Here is a 19,883-nt window from a genome sequence, read left to right as displayed (position 1 = left end):
ATAACACTGACATTAAAAATAGGATATTGTTAAGTCACTGTTGTTGTCTGTTAAATGGAGGTTCCTCCCTAACCACATCTACTGATTATGTTTTTACATGGCTGTCTTTATTCCAGACATCTGAGCAGAGAAGTTATTCCAATGTGGGAGGATTTTACTGAATATCTTAAGGGGTTTCAGTTTGTAAAACCAGCAATGAAATCTGCCTCACCCTGCTTTTAAAAGCTGCCGACCCACCTAAAAGAATTCCATTAGTCTGGCCTTCGTCGGCGGGTTTCAGTGGCCCACAATGGTCTAAAAGAGTGCTCTGGAAAACATGAAAAACTTGAACATTTGTTTGGAATTTATGGGTCATTTTGAACTATGGCTCCTCCTGAAATTGGCACGATTGTTGATATGTATCCACCAGTCTGGACACAAGAATCCTCGAGTAATGAAGCTTTTGTGCACAATAGAGAAAAGGAAAGGGTTCTTTCTCCTTTAGATGCAGACATTTGGAGAAATATTGCACAAAGTTTCCATTTGGTTGTCAAGTCGCAGTAAAAGAATCATGTTTTGACATAAATGTGTTTATTTGACCATTTTCATAGACAAAAATCTTAAAGACAGCAGCATCTGTCATGTTAATTACATGTCCAAGGTAAAAACTTTACAAAAATAAATAGCTTAAAAAGGAAGCTGTAATAATAAAATAATATGGTCCTTCACTGAAGGGATATAGGCCTAATGCTCCATCTCTTGTTTTATAACATACTGTAAATTAACAACAGGAATGAAGAAATCAAATATACATACAAGAGTCTGAAAACAACTGTGAGTGTTTGCATATGATGCATTAACAAGTCTGGAAATTAATAAAATTAATGTTGTTTTTCATATACACGATAGATAGTAGTATGCTTATCACTTAACTTAGTAATAACACCGCCAAAGAAACATTTGTTGCATTGTAGATTGTTTGTACCAATGTTCCTCTCAACTGCATTATAATGTACCTGGGAAAAAGCTAAAATTAAACTACAGGGCAGAGGGAAATTATCTGTCATGGGTTGTTCTGGTCATGCATGACCAGTCATTATCTAGGCTAATTCATTTTACACACTGTGTAGACTCAAACTATCAATTTCCATAAATTCTACACATCTAGTTCGGCATTGAAACAATCAGTTCTGATGTAGGTTCTAACTAACACTTTAAAGTCTAAAATATTGTCAGATTTAGTGTCATTGAATGGTTTTCCATTCAATGACAGTTAGTTCAACAATGCTAATTTTCAGGATAAAAACATGACATGTTCATCACAATCATTTAACACAAATCACATTTTGGTATGTGTGTAGAAAAGAGAAGCAATCAAACAGGAGCACATTTCCCAGAGGCTTAAAATCCCAATGCATCAATCGTATGTACCTACCTCAATAGTAGGTTAATGGCTCGATCAAAGGGGTTTGAGTTCTGTGGAGGACAATTGGAGGTATATTTACACTGTGCTGGTGTTTGACAGCAGGTTTTATGCCGTTGTTCTAGCCCCACTTTAAGTGACAGTTAACTTAAAAAGACATATTGCAGATTATACCAGACTTCATCCAAAAAGTTAGTTTCTGTTTAAAATGGGACTAGAAAACTTCTCTTTCTGGAGAAAACACACACACACAGCACCTTCATCTAGCATCTATACATAGCATCACATGTACATCCTGAGGTAGATTTCCATTGTTTCAAATCTCAATAGTGGTTGTCAAATGTCAATAAACGATGACAAAACAATATTCCGACAAATGCCCTTGATGTGACTTGACGCAACCAGTTGGTAATATTGACGGATTATGAGGCAATGGGCCCCTGGGCACAGACATGTAAAAGGCCCCCCACCCCATCCTACATAGAAGCAAGACCCCCAGTCTGAAAGAGACACAAAAGGAATACAAACGATGTGATGCAGTTGAACCACATTTTGCAGCGGAACCAGAACTCTCCAAATCTCAGTGTCTCTTTGTGGTTGTTTTGTGTCTCTCTGTTGTTGCTTTGTGGTTGTTTTGTGTGTCTTTGTTGTCGCTTTGTGTCTGTGGTTAATTTGTGTCTGTGGTCATTTTGTTTCTCTTTGTGTCTCTTTGTTGTTGCTTTGTGTCTCTTTATGGTTGTTTTGTGTCTCTTTGTTGTTGCTTTGTGTCTGTTTGTGGTTGATTTGTGGTTGTTTTGTGTCTCATTGATGTCGCTTTGTGTCTGTTTGTGGTCGATTTGTGGTCGTTTTGTGTCTCTTTGTGGTCATTTTGTGTCTCTTTGTGGTTGTTTTGTGTCTCTTTGTTGTCGCTTTGTGTCTCTTTGTGGTTGTTTTGTATCTCTTTGTTGTCGAATGTGTCTGTTTTTGGTCGATTTGTGTCTGTGGTCATTTTGCGTCTCTTTGTGGTTGTTTTGTGTCTTTTTATTGTCGCTTTGTGTCTCTTTGTGGTCGTTTTGTGTCTCTTTGTTGTCGCTTTGTGTCTCTTTGTGGTTGTTTTGTGTCTCTTTGTTGTCGCTTTGTTTTTGTTTGTGGTCGATTTGTGGTCGTTTTGTGTCTCTTTGTAGTTGTTCTGTGGTTGTTTCGTGTCTCTGCCCCCTGACCCCTTGGACCCCTGGGCCTGTGCCTGGTGTGCCCATTCAGTAATCCATCCATGGTTGGTAAGTGCAGTCAGACCAAAAAGGGAATGTTCACTGTACTCATGTTTCTCATAAGCACGCCTGATCGAGACATTCTCCTGAGAGTGGCTCTGGGATTTTGTTCGGATCGCACTTCTCCGGTTCAACAGTCTTCCCAGTGTAGTCTATGCAGAAGACGCTGCGACGGCGCTCCCCCTGGCCACAAGTTCGTGAGCAGGCAGACCAAGGTCCCATCTGCCATATGGGGCATGGCAGATCTCCACAAGGCCTGATGTCTACAGGCTTCAGGTCTTTGTCGCACTGGGTGGAGAGGAAGCCCGCGCTGTCTCGGCATTCAACGTTCCTCCTGGACCATCCGGAGCCGCAGCTCTTGGAGCACTCAGACCACTCCTCCAGCACCCAGTCAGGCATGCCGAATGGATGGATCATATGGAAAGACGGCAACGAGCCCTTCTTCTCCTTGGATTTGTTGAAGGTCACATCTCTAGGGATGAAAAAGGTATATTTGACTTTGGGAGGGTTGGCGTCCCCCGCAGTGGCCAAGAGTTGGATGGTGATGGCCTCCTTCAGCTGCCTGAAGCTCTGGATCCTCTCCAGTGTGGTGGAGGAGCCGCTGTACTTTAGCACAGCACCTAGCACGGGAATGTCCTGCTCCACTGTGGATACAGAGAAGTTACCGTTGAGGATGTAACCGCCACTATCTCTCTTTATAGCTAGGTAGTTCCCATCATGTTTGATTCCTCTGTGGCTCCGCTGTTTGATGTCAATGTTTGTAGCGCCAACAGGAATTGTGACAATGTCACTGTATCCATAGCTGGTAGAGAAAACAAAGAACTCGATTTAGATAATGCACACACAATGTTTTCTTACTTTAAAGAAATGGTTCAACAATTTGAGTAATATGCTTATTTGCTTTCTTCCCGAGAGTTAAGTACAGAACTAGAGCTGAGAGGCAATTAGCTTAACTTAGCATTCAAAATTCTCTCTCAAAAGTTCAAAAATCCACCTACCAACACCTGTAAAGCTCACTAACTAATGTAATAGTTTGACATTTTGGTTAATATGCTTACAAACAGAGCCAGGCTAGCTTTGCCAGCTAGCATTTTCAGTCTTTCAGCTAACTAGCTGCTGACTGTAGGCTTTTATCTAACAGACAGCTATGAAGGTGGTATCAATCTTCTCATCTCAGGGCAAGAAAGAAAATACATGTGTTTTTTATTGCATATTTAATCTGTACACAAACTGAAATGTAAAACAGACCATTTTTGGCAGGGACAGTTACGTGATGTAACTATTTCTTGGTGAACAACAGATGGTCACAGTGATTTTGCAGTGAGGTTAGCCGGCAACCAGCTCTGTAGCCGTAAATGCTCTGCACAGAGGTACTGGGCGGATAAATATACTGTTGTTCATCAAGATATTGTTACAACTTGTAACTCCTCTTAAAACCACAAATTGTTATTTTTATATTTCTGTTTGTGTATAGATTAAACAAATGAGATAAAATGTGTTAATTAGTGAGTTTAGGTAGAAAAGTGTCAGGCTAGCTACTGTATATGCTAAGCTAGGGTAATCATCTCTAACTTGCAAATAAAGCAAATACATATATTTTGAAAATGCTGAACTATTTCTTTGAGGTTTATGTGATCATTCCTTTGGTTTTTTTTCTCACTGGCTCTTTTTTATAGCTCTGTTTCTTTTTAATTCTATCTTACTTGTCTATCAATAGAGAAATATTTGTCTTATAAGCCACTGGCTGTTGGCAGTGTAGTAGGACTTGTTCCTGGAAACCCTTAGATAAAACCATTAACCATTTTTTGGTCACTCCTGTGTTTAGCTTAACTAATAATAAACAGTGAAAGTAAATTACAATACCACATTCAGGTTCACTAAAAGTTTGTGCAGAGAAGAGCACACTGTCAAAATGATAAAGGCACCACAAACTGCACAATAGAAATTAAACTGATTGAATGGAACCTCTTTGGCCATGCATTTCTGAATGATACAGAAATAGCATTACAGTATTTTGCCTGATTTTCCATGGCTTTCAAAATAACTGCTCTCATTGCTGCAAAACTTTGCCATCAAGATAAGCAAGCAAGAGGAAACGAGGGTTTTCCATGCTACATTCTCTTATCAGATTAGAGAATGTTCAAATTGTAAAGAGGCTCAAATATGTCCCTGGACTAGTCTTACAACTGAATTAAATTGTGCTTGCAGATGGTGATGGTTGCTAGCAGCTGGTGTAGTGCTCTATATTTCCACCTCAGCTTGATTAACAAAACAATCTATAGTCTTTTTTCACTGTGCAAGTATAGTGCAAGGAAATGCATAAATACATTTCAGTGAATCTGAACTTAATTTCATATGTTAGGGATGTTTTCAGAGCACATACGTTGCTTTGTTGTAGGAGCCTGTGATCTTTCTACAGGTGAGCCCACTTCCGCCACACACACCACACTTATCCACTCTCTTGTTGGATCCAATCACCTGGTCGCAGCCTGCCTTCACGCACTGGCCTTGCACACACACAGATGTGGTGTCAGGGCCACAGGTCGTCCCGTCAATCACCTGCAGGGACACAACAAGTATGTGTTGTTGATTTTTTTTTATCACAAGTGTTAAGCAACAGTCAGATTCACCTGCATCTTGCAGATTTGTTCATGATTGCTACGTCCCTATCTAGGATGTAGCTCATATTCTATATTAAGATGCAGGACAATGACTTTTGACAAAGAATCTTTACTGAAGGTCTGCTTATTAGCTTTTTCTGGAGCTTTCAACCACATCTCACAGTTTTCATCAGCGGTCACGCCAGGTCACGCCTTACGTTTGTCCTATTCATTCCCTCCATCTTCTGATGAAGACAGTGAAATGCAGCTGAAAGATCCGGAAAAAGCTAGCAAGTGGACCTTGAGTTACGATTTTTTTGTCAAACTACTGTTTCCAGGGTCAAAAAGAACTGAAGTGACAGTTATGTTTAAAAGAGTAACACATGTTTTTCACTGACTTGAGGCATCTTTACAAATGCTCCATACTTGGCATTTCTTCCAGTGCAGTGACCTGTTATTCTCCAAGCTGACATTAATTCAGCAAACTGTCAGATTTCCGATGTGTCTTATAAGATTACTTACCATTGCAAAACTCTGATACTCAAATTATTATTATGTGCTATGAGGTTTCACAATTTCACAATTGTGTCCTGAATATCCACATATAATACAAAAGGAAAGCATCAGATCTATATTGGGACATGTTAGCTGTAGTGTGAACATCACAAGTTGACAAAATGGCATGTATGAGCTGTGATGCTGAGTGCATATACTGTACCTTGGATTCAAACACCTTAAATTCACTACTGCCCCTGGCCCTGCAGAACAACTTGCATCTGTCTCTGGGAGAAACACCAGCATACTTTGGTATCCACTGTTTCATATTCCCATTGTAGTCCAGGTAGTTGGGGCTGTTGTACTTCTCACACTGCTCCTCTCTGAAACTCTTTCCTAATGGTAAAAGATGCAGTAAAGCTTACTGTTCAACTTGCTGACAAGAAGCTCTTGAAAATCCCTAAAAAATCAAAGTAAATTCACTAAATTAAGTTGCCCTACCAAAATATATTTATGTAAAATAGCCCTGCAGTCAAATATTTTGAATACTTCAATATTTCTATTTTTTTATAATAAAAAATAGGATTACATGGATTATCTGCAGTTCAGTGCAAATCAAGCTGATATTGGCCTTAAAAATTACATATGGTCAAGTCTAGAGCTGTAACGATTAGCGATCAGTTGATTAGTCAATTGACATTCATTTCCTTATTTTACGTGTTCATACAATATGTGCAGTAAAATGCAAAGTGGCACACTCTTGAGGCTGAGAAGAAGAAATATAAAGGATAAACATTCAAAGATAAAAAATATAAATATATGCAATATAAGTATTAAAATGCTAAAGTGTAAGTTTAGTTTGGTGAGTTTATTGTATTTGTCTACCTTATCAAAAATATAAAATAAAGGTCTGGTTACACCATTGAATATGTGTATTTAGTTAAAAAAATGGCATTAAAATGGTCAAGTGTAAGAAAATATTGAATTTATTATTTTATATCAAAACACTGGCTATCAGCAGCTTCAAGTATTGGTTTTTGAAACCTGCTTAGTGCTGATTCTCACCCTCGTTGTTGTCACAGGGCTGTGTGTTGCAGGACTGGTACTGAACCCTCTGTCCCTCACAGTAGTTCCCGCCATTCTGAGGCACAGGGTCAGTGCACTCCCTATAGGAGAACTCCACCCCACCTCCACATGTTCTGGAGCACTGCTGCCACGGTCCCCATAAGCTCCAGCCGCCGTCCACAACCACCTGTGGTAAAACACAGCAAGAAAAGAGGGAAAAAAGAGCAGTCAGAGTAGTTGGTTAGAGCTCAGTGCCAAAGGCAATCTCAGCTGTGTAGCCTAAACCACAGTCTGGGCTTCTGGGTTTGAGGCTGCACAGTGTGTTGGCGTGCCGCGACTCCAGGCTAAATCTGTGTTGAAGTTCGGCACGCGCCTGCAGTCTGCCTCTACCCACATTCCTGCCACATGTGTCACTCACCACTAGTGGAACCTGCCATGCTGCAGCTTCGTAAGGCAATATTGAAAGTGTGTGTATGTGTGTGTATGTGTGTGTGTGTGTATGTGCTTGCTAGCGTGGGTGTCCTTTCCAGAGGTTTTATGAGTTTGGACTAGCTAACATCCCAATTGCCAGCACGTCTGGGTTCATAAACAGATGTGTTCTCATAACACAAGGAGAAGATATCAAGGCAACCATCCTAAAATGAAACACTGAGATGTATAAATGTTCTTTAAGGAAATATAAAAAGGCATCATGAAGCAGCTGGATTTAAACTCACTAAATTCTAACAATGTTGTAATCAGTACTTTTAGCCTGTACTTTTCATTCATGTATTCCTACTTAAAGCTGCACACAGCTGTGTGTCATATGTCCAAGAGCTGAGACACTGTATTTATTCTATAGAGTTTGCCCACTTGTCATAGAATTTTAGATGTTTTTTTTCTGATCACTTTAAAGACTTCTTGTTTATGTTGGCTTAAAAGTTGAATGTCAAAGGATATTCTGAGTCCATGGTCCATGTAGGAGCAGTTCTGAAACTTTTGATCAAATCACACGATCATCTTCAACTACTGTTTCAAGAATGAGCTGTGACGCTCAAAACCTTATGATGATCTGGTCATGAAGAAAATGTTTCAAATCAGGCAAATCAGCACATATGCAATGGAGATTTTCTCCACATATCAAAAACCCAGTGTGAAATCAAAAAACTAAGGAAATCTGCTGAGAGAGATTGTCTCAAAGTTGCTGACTTGTGCATTTCAAAGGAAGTAACTAATCGAAACCTACGGGCAGTTCTCAGCAGCAAGCAATTGCAAGCAAATAAACATTGTCAGCATGCAATGAGAAGTAAATGAATTAACTGATGTCATATTACATCCTTTCGAGGTTGATGAGGTCAAAACTTCCCAAAAATGGCCGACAGCCGACAGCCACTCAATGACGCCAAAGTGTGAAATGCCCAAGTGCAGCTTTAATATTTTCTTGTGTATATATCGTTGGTCTTAAAGCTGGATTAATTACATTTTTTGTTTTTTTTGGCAACTTGGGGGCAGAACCACAACCAGCGTATCATCACATTATAGCCCCATAAGGTTGGTATGGCTAATGCATTAGCTAAAACTTGCCTATGCACACATCCAGCAGATAAGCAACATTAGCATTATTTTTGGAATCATGTTTCTGGCCACCTAAGTCCAAAAATAAGTCCTTCTAGTTCTGTTTTGTTTTTCACTAACTCCTAAGAAAATGTACTTTTTAATATCTAATTAGCTACTAAATGTCCATTATGTTCACCAGTTAGTCGTTTACTTTGTCTGTCTGCTGTTTGGTGCTGGGCAGGTAGTGTACAGTGGGCTTATCAGTGCGTTTTCACTAGAAACACCTCCATGCTGCTGCTGGAAATAAGGCTGATGAGAGGAGTAAGAGTGAATCAAAACACAAAGTTGTGGGCGATAAAACCAAAACAATAAGCTGAAAGAAGCTAAAATGCTGAGTAGTGCTGTGGGGAGCTGCAAAATCGTAATATAATTGGTCATTACAAGCAACAACTTTCACACATAGTGATTCAACCCACTGTTCATATAAAAATATTGATTAGTGCAGTATTAAAGCAAGACTATGTAACTTTTACTTAATGGTGGCCACAGTTGACAATTACAGGATAATGATAAATGCCAATACATAGCGTAACGGTAGCACATGAGGAGAAGAGTTACAAAGTCAGAAAACTCAGTACTCTCAGTTACACAACTGAGTTAACTAACATTAGCTAACATTAGCCACCATAAGCTACCGTTCATACCAGACTAACTAAGGCTGTAGTGGCAAAACCCCTGAGTGTATTGAAATGAGCAAGAGTGTGTTTTATTGCTAATGAATTCAACTTTTGTAAGAAGAGCATGGTATTGTTTCTTTAAACGTTATATAGTCTCGCTTTGATGATGTAACCACTACTTTTCAAAAAAGGAAGCAGTCTTACCAGCGGCTGCATCACCTCCTGGGTCGACAGGCACACTCCGTGGAGGCAGGTCTCATTGAGGCTACAGGGGGTTCCGTCAGCCCAGGGCAAGCTGCCATTCTTAGTGGAGCACTGCGGCGTCCCGTCCTCCTGACACCACAGCTGGCTGCAAATATCACTGTCTGAGGTGTTGGGGCAGTGGACAAACTCCTCTCCAAAAATCTGCTGGCACTGCTGGTCCAGACTGTACTTGGTGCCTGGCAGCTCTCTTGGCAACGGCATGGTACTCTCTGGGACATCCAGCAGGCAGTCCCCTGTGGTTACAATACAAAGCAACACTGTATGAGACTGATTATATTGTGGTTTATTGAGATTATGGACTTTGCGGCACTGTGACAATTGTAAATGTGTTGCTCTTTGTGTGTGGCATGACAACAGTGGAAAAATATTCAGGGCAAGTTGTGTCCTGACCATAAAAATGAATAATTTAAATTTAACTAATGCAGTGCACTTTTATAGGCAGCATAGTGCTCTGAATCTGGACATTTGACAGCTACTCTCAATCTGAATTTATTCATTGTTCCTCTAATGATTCTTTATTTCATTCAATAAGCTTGGAGTGGAGTTGTCAATGATGTCCGCAGTTCGGAATGAACATTCTCAGCCACATGAGTTTTCATTGGAGGCATTTTCCAACTGATAAAGAACATATTTTGCTGACACCAGCTGTTGCTTTTGGCTGAGGAGGTGACGAGCAGGAAGAAGTCCATTGTATGACTCAGTGGAAAAGAAGGTTCACTGAGAGGTCTAGCAAGGATACAAACAATACATGATACACAACATGAGATGGGCGAGGGAGCAATGGAGGCGAGGCAAAGAGAAAGAAAGAGAAAGGGAGAGAGGATGTGGAAAGAGAAGATGTGGAAATCTAGGGCAAGATAAACTATCCCTACAACCCATAATTTGAGGGGAGCGACATGTTTAAGCAGGAAAGCCATAGTTATAGCGCGAGAGGAATAACAGTATGTTTTACTCATCTCTGAATCAGCCCTAATAACAGAGCCACAGTGTTGTGGCAGACGTCCACATTGGCAGATGGTCTCTACAGGGCTGCTCAGTTTCTGGTTTACTCTGTGTGTAATTTTTACCACGTTAGGGCGACAACCTGAAATATTTCCTACCATGTCCGTTGTCAAAGAACTCTGTAATGTAGAGAGCGCTGCAGGGAGACCAAGGTGCAGTCCTGTTGAGGCTGACAAACAGAGGAGCCATCAGGTAATGTCCTCCCAGATCTCCAAACAGCCTCTCACAGGTCTTGGAGTCGTCATGAGGCATACTCAGCACATGACCTGCAGTGGGAAAGAATGCAATGATAACGATGTGATGTGACACACAGGTGCACAGATGCACAAAATCTGGTTATGAATGACTGAAAAAAACTTTAAAGCTTCACATAACAGAACTTGCCTATTACACTACAATTCAAAAGTTTATTCATAACGCCCACACCAGCCCACCCATATGACATCAAATGTGAGCTAACCGAGCTCATGTGCAGCTGTGAAGGCAGCTTGCAGGCCGTTGTCCTCGATAACTGAGCAGCTTCTCTTGGGATCGCACATTGTCCCGACATCAGCCACACCCAACGTGTCGCAGCTCTTCTGTCCACAGATATCCTGCAGCACAAACAAACACAGAAAACACTTAACCTGGAGCACCAAGGTCACGATGATGATGTGGAATCTGAAAAGCTGATACCAACGCTGAGATTTTTTTAATTAAAGCTTCCAAAAGCAGATATTGAAAATCTTAAATGTGACCATTTTCATCCCAGAAAACTCCTAAAAATTAAGAACATTTGTGTTTACATAAACAATATTATGTATTATATCTTATTAAGGTTAACAAGCCTCTAATACAGAGTGACGTGGTGATCAAAAAGTGGCGAATTGTATGCCACTCATGTTTTTCTGGCATATGCCAATTTTGGTATGTTTATGGTGTGATTATGATATGCCAATGCTGTGGGCGACTTTTAAACTGCTTGTCATTCTTCACAATTTTTACAATAATGTAGGCCTACTGGTGGTGTGCCGCTCTTGTTTTAGTGTCATTTGTCAATTATTAGCGGTATGCCACTTTCACTTGTGGTAGTATTGCATTTGCTGCTGTTTGACCGGCATATGGCACGTGAAAAAGGTATGTCACTGTCGTTTGGCTAACAGATAGCACTCCCCACGGGCTTATGATGATTATTATTGGTATTTAACTGCTGACTATTGGTATGTTGCTGCTGTGTGCCACATAAAAACATCATGCAATTTATGTTCCACTGACAGGTGCCAGTTTTCATCTACAGGTACTGCATAAAACAGGTAGCTAATGCCATAATGATATACTGTAGGCAGCTGTCACTGATGTGATGAATGCTATACTTTTCTGGTAGCTACACTACCGGGGCTATCTGTAGCTATATACATATTAGCCCTGTACGCCTAGCGCAGTGAGTGTAGCCTAGAACAAAGTTTGACCAATAACGCTAGCTATAAGCTAGTGGGCTTATAGCTCAAAATGTAATTTTTCTTTTTTATCTATTTAATGTTGTACATACTGTATATGTATTAGGCATACCGTTACCACAGCAGCAACCTACTACTAGTAAAAAGTGACATACTTACTACTGAGAATCTAAGTATAACCCTTAACAGTAGCTTACAGTGGCATACAGTATGTCAATAAGAATTGGTATATACCAGTGGAGAGTGGAACATGAGTGGCATGCCATTTATAAGTGCCATAGGCCAGTAGAACCACAGCGGCATACCAAAAACCAACAGTGTCATGCCACTCAGAATTGACATAAGCCAATACAAAAAGAGCTGCATTCCATGAGCCACTTTTGATGTTGTTGCTGCTGCCAAACAGCTTCAGTGTCATGGAACACTAAAACTCTCCACTGAAACCAAGAAAATGCACACTTGTATTGGATCCAATTCAACAATTTCATTCAAATCAGTTCAGGTTAAGGTCTTGTAGTGGACGATAAGTGTAGTATTGAGCAATTCCTCAATGAACCTGTAATCAAACAATTTGTAACAACAACACAGTGGACAACAGACTTTGTAATCCTCTGTGTTTAATACATGGCCAGTATTGGCTTAATACATTGTTATAAACCTAGATACGGCCTATTTCCCTTGAAAAGTACTGACCATTTGCTTAGAAACAGCCAGCAGAGTGGATTATCAAATAGTTCTATCTAATAGATCAAACATTATTCTGTCAAGTAGTAAATATAGTAAGTGTATGGGCAGCCCTGAGTTACTGTTAAATCAATCATGCAGGATGGCGAACCTTCAGTGTCTATTTATGTCCAGTTGTTTTTCTGCTATTTTTAAGGAAACAAATCAGAAACATGTTGCTCAGTGTTTCCATCATAAAACAAAGCAAATAAATATCCTCAGCATGCAGCTATCCAGAGCTGTGATGGGGGAAAATGAATAGTGAGGTGTATCAGAGATCTTTCCCTGCTCGAGAAGACGCCTGGCTGTGTAGGATGTAGACGGACACGTCCATGGCCTCGCCTCAGCCCCAAAAAATCACAAAGCAGAACCCTCTGTGATTCAAAACACATCTGGACTTGGAGCTGCTGTTTGAACACAGCTTAGCATGTGTTTGTACACCTTGTTCCACAATGGCATCCGTCACACAAGATGTATGGGTCAAAGCACAACCCACAGTATTGCATTTGCAGATAATGCAGACAGATGTGCAAGCACACACATACAAACCACAAAAATGCATAAGTAAAATGTTTCCACTACATGCAACAGAATGTGAGTCTTGAGTTTCACAACAGCCAGTAGTAGAGCAGCCTTCTCTTATGACTGCGGGATACATGGTATACATTTTCAACCCCGACCGGGCCGCACACTAAAGCCCTGACCATTTAAAGTGTCTTAATCATATCAGGGCTGATTTGTGGCCCATATGTTCTATTCATCATTTCCCTCATCCAGGGTCAGATTTACACACTGACTCCATTCAGTAGTCGGCTAAATGCTAAGCCTGTCATCAAATCAAACTGCAACCAGGGCACTTAGCTATAAAAATTTAATAATAGAGAGGTTACTCGCCTAATGTATTGTCTGCTAACACCTTGTCAACATGCACATACCAGATGGAAGAAGGCAGCCAAATACAGCAGAACAAGCCAATCACAACTCAAACCCTGAGGACTTGTGAACTTATTTCCTGTTGAAGCATTCATAAAGCAGTTTGTTTGCTCTCTGTTGGCATTCCCCCTGCTTGGAAAAGATTACAACTATTCCATTTCAAAAATCACTTTTCAGCATTCTTAATTTACCCAAAGGTCTAGAAAGGCTTTCCTTAACCTCAGATTGTTTCATCTTTTTTCTAATCTCACACATGTCCTTCTGGGTTACTTAACGAGCAAGATAACACACATATATATATATATATATATATATATATATATATATATATATATATATATATATATATATATATATATATATATATATATATATATATATATATATATATATATATATATATATATATATATATATATATATATATATATATATATATATATATATATATATATATATATATATATACATATATATATATATATATAAAATAACGGTCACAAAGCAAGGGGTTGTTTTTCAGCTGGGACGCCCCACTTTAAACACAACTTGCCCTAAAATGCACCTGTGTTACTGTAAGACACTTTGGTTTCAAGTAATTGTTGTGTGGTTGAGTCTGCTGCCTCTGAAACCACAATATGTACCGCAGTTGGCCTGGGACTGAATTCCACCAGGGCTTAATTCGTGACTCATCCTTTCTGGGTTATTGCCTTCTGAATGGAGAATGAAATATACCAAACTATCATGGGTGAGTGGACCATTCTAATAAAACACTGTAAAGTACTCACAACATTATTTGAGTTGTTTTGTGCACCAAACAGTCCCAACCATGCTCTGAGAAGGGCACGACTATTATAATCTATCATGATCTGTGTGTATTTTGAAACCACTGTGAGTCGTGAAGCCTGATGCCAGTGTTAAGATATTTTGTGCTAATACTGAATAGATTTAAAGCAGCATTAATCTTGGATTGTGTTTTTGGCCAGAACTCCACAACAAGCTGAAATCACACCACACATGGTTGGTATATTGTGTGCCTTATAAAGTTGTTATGGCTAATGTGTTAGCCAAATTAAATAAACGATTTACACATTCAGCAGACACGGAGAAACATTTATTTGGAGTCATGTTTCTGGCCACCTGAAGAATGTAAGTCCAATATTCACTCTCCTTTTAGTTTTATTTTAGTCTCAATCAACTCCCAAGAGAAATATCTGGCTCTTTAGCTGCTAAATGCTCCAGTCTGTTCACCATCAAGTAGATACCTATGTCTGCCTGCCTATGTCATTTTATCATATTTTTTGCTGAAAACTGCTTCCTGCTGCTGCTGGAAATTAAGTTGATTAGAATGGTGAGACTGCACCAAAATAGAAGTAATGCAGGTCAGAAAACCAAAACAATGAGCTGAAGGTGGTAAAACACCTTGTAGTGCTGAGGGGAACTGCAGAGTTGGGTGATAATTCTCAATGGGTTCATCACTATGACTGTTACCTTTCACATTACACACATGCATTTGACCCATTGGTTATATAAAAATATTCATTAGTGCCGCTTTAAATTATAGTTTCCTGACCAAATATATTGTAAACATTCAGTTTTTCCTGTAGCAAAAACTTTCCAGTGAAAGTCATGATACTACTCCTCCTTTTAATACAAAATTTGGTGTTCCACAAGGATCAATTCTTGGGCCACTGCTGTTTGCAATTAACATAATGTTCTTGCAAATTTGATGAAAAAAATCTTGATTCAAGGTCCACTTATTAACTTTTTCTGGTAAGCTGGTAAGTGTCTCTCATCAAATGTTTAAAACATTATATGCAGATGATGGTTTGTTTTATTGCAGAGAGCCATTCTGCAGCTGTGTAAAGAAGCTAAACCAGATATGAACTTGGCCCTCACCTCTCTGGTGAAGAGCATGGCAGTGTCATAGTGCTCTGGATGCCTCTGGCTTGGTGGGTTGAAGATCTGCTGCCAGGAGCAGAAGTTCCTAAGAGCCACACCTCCGTTGCTGGAGACCTCCGGGCCAACCTCCTCGTCCTCCACCACCAACATCTTAACCAAGACCATGTTTACTGAGTTCTTTATGCTGGGGTGCTTGTAAAGCTGGGCGGCTATCGACATCAGGGTCAGAATGTAGTGCTGTGGAGAAGGAGAGACAGGACACGGCATGTATAAACTTAAACTTCCATGAACATGAACTTCCTTGTTTGAGACATTTAAAAAGCTTGGACAGCACAAAGACACAGTGGAGGTGGATAAAAGAGAGCAGGGTTAAAGCCAAATGGGTGAAGGTCACACAGCGCAGGTACCCATTTTTGCATGACATTATGCTTGTGTTTCTGCCTGCACAGACTAGAGCCCAAAGGATATTGGATTTTTGTGGCCGATAGGGATATCTGAGATCTACAAAACCTTAGAACACTTTATCAGGCCATATTAGTTTTTTTTAACAAACCCACGTCACATAAACAAACATTTTATATTTTAAAGACCCCATTAAAATTGGTTATCAAAGAATTGTGCCCAAGATATGTAATGAGCTGGACATTCTTTGGTTTTAAAATAAACTTGTCAGCACTCTCTGCTGGACAAACTTTGTAATGGCAACATTCGTAACAATGTTTCTAAATTATTGCAAACACATCTTTTGTCTTTTTGGTACTGCAATTTATGATTACTTATTGGCCGATACGATATATCTGCAATAAACTAAAATCAGTTGATATGCTTCATTTATCAGTCAGGCACACACCACCTCTTATCACAAATGCAAAGAGCAAGTTTTTCATGACTTTAGTTGGCTGAAGCGCACAAAGACCTCTTCAGAATCACACAAAAAACCTATAAGTGAAGTTTTTTTTTCACTTTGCTAATTGTCACTATGTGACTGCAAAAAATGTAAAATAATTAAATAAACAAAATTAAAGGCAACCAAGTTTAATATAAACACATTTTACTGTATTCTACTATAGTTGTAGCCAAAGAGCACAGATACAATTGACTCCCAAAATAACATTGTGTGCATTGTTACTCATGCTGAGAAATTTCTGGGTCTCCTAAAATGGTAATTTAACTCAAAAAATTACGTCATTCGCCCTTAAAAGCATTGTATGCTGTATAATAATATTTGGAGTGCTGAAAATTACAGTATCTACAGTATCTGCACCTTGCTGGAGAGGAACAGTTGAAGTTGGTTTGGAGTCTCCTCCCGGCCCATTAAACTGTCCGCTTGCCTTTAAAGGGGATGAGGGGAGCAGATGTGTGATTGGTCATTATGGAAGTCTGACACTGCCTGTATTTCTCCCACTAATAATGTACAGTATTGATACACTTCACCAGGATAAGCTTTAAAATTGCAAACATCTGTTGGACATACTCACATGTATTTACACCTTAAGTTTTCAACCAGTTTCAGGAAAACAGAAGCATTATTTTACACCCCACTGTCTTCTTCTTCTTCTAAGTGAAGAATTTAGTAAAAATTCCCATTTTGCTTTATTATTCACTGTAAAGATCTGCTTCCAAATAGCTTTTGTTCACTCTCCATCATTGTGTCATAGTAGGTAGGGATGGGCAGGGTTTTCCACCGCGCTGTCATGGTGTTGTGTTTTAGTGGAGAGCTGGTAAATCACTATGAATGTGGGGGATTGTGCCAGGATGTGTATTGTAAAGTCTTCCATCAGCCTTGCTGAAATCACTTTTTCTAGGGTGGGATGAGGTTTTTCCACATGTGCTGTACACACACCCACAGAGCCACATGTTGAATTTTGCCTGGGACCTCCAAATCACTAAAACTGCCCCTGCTTAGAGAAGACCAGGGTAATATAGATGCAATTTGAAATAAGCTGATTTGTAATGAAAAGCCAATATAAGCTCAGTTTATCAGTTTAACCTTCATCCACTAGACCCTGGTGCCTTACTGTGGGATAAGGCAGAGGGTTTGGCAGCTGAGGAGCTTGTTAAATACAAACAGACTAGAATTTGGCTGGTCCCAATTGTGGCAGGATCATGGATTGTCCTACTTTTGTTTAAATAAGTCCATGGTTTAACTCCGGATTGAAACAGGACTGATATTAGGTTTCGGGGGTTTTTTCATATAAAATCACCATCCATTAAATTTAAATATTGGATGTTTTATATGATGTACGGCAGGAAAGGGTCAATTTAATGAATTTATAATACTGAGTAAAGACAGAATAGAATAGATATTGTAAGCGTTGTGAATCTTCCCTGGATGATGCTGAGGCTCTGCTGCCAAATCGTGACCAAGTCCTGAGGAATGTGGTTCAGCATTGCTTGCATTTCTGTTGCCTGACCTTATTCTCAGCCTGTGGAAAACAGGGAGCCCACCGATTTCTTCCCAAGCTCCCCCATTGCCAAAACATGTTTTATGAAGCAGCACAGAAAAACAAACCACTACACTTCGAGGCCATGAATTCTTGCAAACAAGATGGGGAAATAAAGGGAAAAAGGTGACGTCTTCAGTGTCTGCCTTTGTTTATGGGACAGTCTAATCGGCTAAATTAAACTAAGGTTTGTTTAGGTTCCAATCAACAGTGTGTGCAGGAAAGAATGAGTTCGTGTCTGACCTTTATTTCATCTCCATAGAAGTGGGTCATGGTTGCGTCTGCTACCACCAGGGTCTCTATGAACCGTGGCGCGGAAACAAAGCGTCTCCGGCGAGGTTCCCTCTGTGCGTCACTGTCGCCGTGCGTAAAACTTTCCCCATTGTGCTTCTCCGCTCGGCTTTCCGCCGCCGCGTAATCAAACAGTAGGGGAACACCGTGGCTTTTGGTGAATGTCCTCCTCTTGATGACATGCAGCTGCTCTGCAGAGTCTGGCCCCAGTCCGCCGCGAAGTTTGGGCTCAATTAAGTACTCTTTCCCCTCTGTTATGAAGGAGCCAAAGATACCGGAGCACAAACTGACAGACACAACCGAGTTTTGGTCGTGATCTACGTTCCCCGAGTAAAAGCAGCTCCTAAGCCGTCCTTCACTTTCCTCTGTCTGGTTCATAAAATTCTGGAGATCCGCGACAGGTTGGGCACCTGAAGCACTGCGTAAAGCGCCAACATCTCTGGCTTTAATGCGCTGTATGGTGAAGGAAGGCGCGATAAAGCTGGTATCTGGAATAAGATTTAGAGTCAAGTCCTTGCCAAATGCACTGAGGATAAATCTAGGCTGTTCCTCGCTTCTTTTCCAAAAGCGACCGCTGATTCTTCCATTTATCCGAACAGGTACAATATCCTCTGATTCAAATGGAGTGGAAAGTGCAGCGTTCATTACGCACAGGAGTGAAAAGATCGAACACACAGTGAAACACATCTTCTGCAATGGAAACTGCACTCGAGTGGTAAAAAAAGAATTTATTACAATGTATGTCCTTTATCTCTGGTTAAGTGGCGCGTCTTCTCCAGTCGAAGGAGTATCTCCTCAAATCAGAGATCTTTTCAAATTAAAAGTGATTTCCCAGTGCTGTAAAGCCAGTCTTGGTCAAAGTATGTCTGGTATTTAATTTGAATCTGTCTCAGTTGTCGTTTCTAATTCCCTAACCAAGCTAAGTCTTGTTGTACCACTCACCAGCACCGCTGCAGTCTGGACATATCGCGGGTATTTATACTTTCTGCTCTTCCCTGGACATGAGGGGGTTTATTTTTGATATCCTCAGTTGCTGGAAATTCTCCTCCCACTCGCACTTCATGAGATACTCGCGGATAAAACGGATCCAATGAGAATAGGCCGACACTCCCCCCTTCTGAAATAGCTTGACAACCGCGCTCCTATTATTAACCCAGCGTGCTATATGGCAGCGGCAGGACATCTATACTACGCATAGCTGGAAGTCCGCTACTCGAGTTATTTCGGAGCCGTGTGTGAGTGGCAGGCTCCCCCCAAGGCCGACCTGCTTTATCCCTGCACAAAAGACCTCCGCTGGACAGAGAAAGGCCCTGTGTGTGTGCTTGGAACTGACCGCCACCTTGAACACTGAGAAATGTATAATCACATTAGTAGAGCTATAGGAAGACTATAATCATTTAATAATGTGTTTTTGCACAATATATTATTCTGCAGAGAAACCTTTTTTGAATGTTAAGAGTATACAAACAGTCTTTATCAGGAAAAAGTGTTCTTTACCCAAACGACAGTTTTAATAATATGAAGTGTATTTAATGAAGCCATGTTAAAACAAATAACCCAGTATGCCCACTTTCAATGACTTGTAGTACTGCAGATTGTAAAAATTTTTTGTATTTCTGAATATTTCTTTCCAGCACCATAAAGGCTGCTTATAGAAGCATTTCATTCATGATGCCATAGAGAGCTTTTCTAAAAGGCGTCTGCTGTATTACAAGACTAAACACATGTTCTGCCAGACACCATGTAAATCACTTTATTAAGACTGCGTGCCAGGAGAATGCCAGCACGTTGAGCAATAAACTAAAATGACCCTGGAGTTGCAGTTTAACACTTTTGCCGCTAAATGGCGCCAGAGTACAACACACT

At 40.2% G+C, this 19,883-nt stretch overlaps 1 protein-coding gene across 1 annotated transcript; it reads right to left on the bottom strand.

The window, feature by feature from the left end:
• Positions 1-880: 880 nt before the first annotated feature.
• Positions 881-19,150, bottom strand: LOC122879138 (A disintegrin and metalloproteinase with thrombospondin motifs 8-like). Its single transcript, XM_044202888.1, has 9 exons — positions 17,970-19,150; positions 15,280-15,519; positions 10,749-10,881; positions 10,387-10,554; positions 9,227-9,519; positions 6,810-6,996; positions 5,968-6,140; positions 5,033-5,208; positions 881-3,451 (listed from the first exon to the last, which is right to left on the bottom strand). Exons 1-9 carry the CDS (start codon positions 18,702-18,704, stop codon positions 2,707-2,709), a joined length of 2,850 nt encoding a protein of 949 aa, XP_044058823.1. The 5' UTR covers positions 18,705-19,150; the 3' UTR covers positions 881-2,706.
• Between the last annotated feature and the right edge of the window lie 733 nt (positions 19,151-19,883).

The sequence above is a fragment of the Siniperca chuatsi genome, linkage group LG7, assembly GCF_020085105.1.
Source record: "Siniperca chuatsi isolate FFG_IHB_CAS linkage group LG7, ASM2008510v1, whole genome shotgun sequence".
Lineage (NCBI taxonomy): Eukaryota > Metazoa > Chordata > Actinopteri > Centrarchiformes > Sinipercidae > Siniperca > Siniperca chuatsi.
The sequence above is the reverse complement of the archived record's forward strand: the minus strand, read 5'-3'. Positions and strand labels throughout refer to the sequence as shown.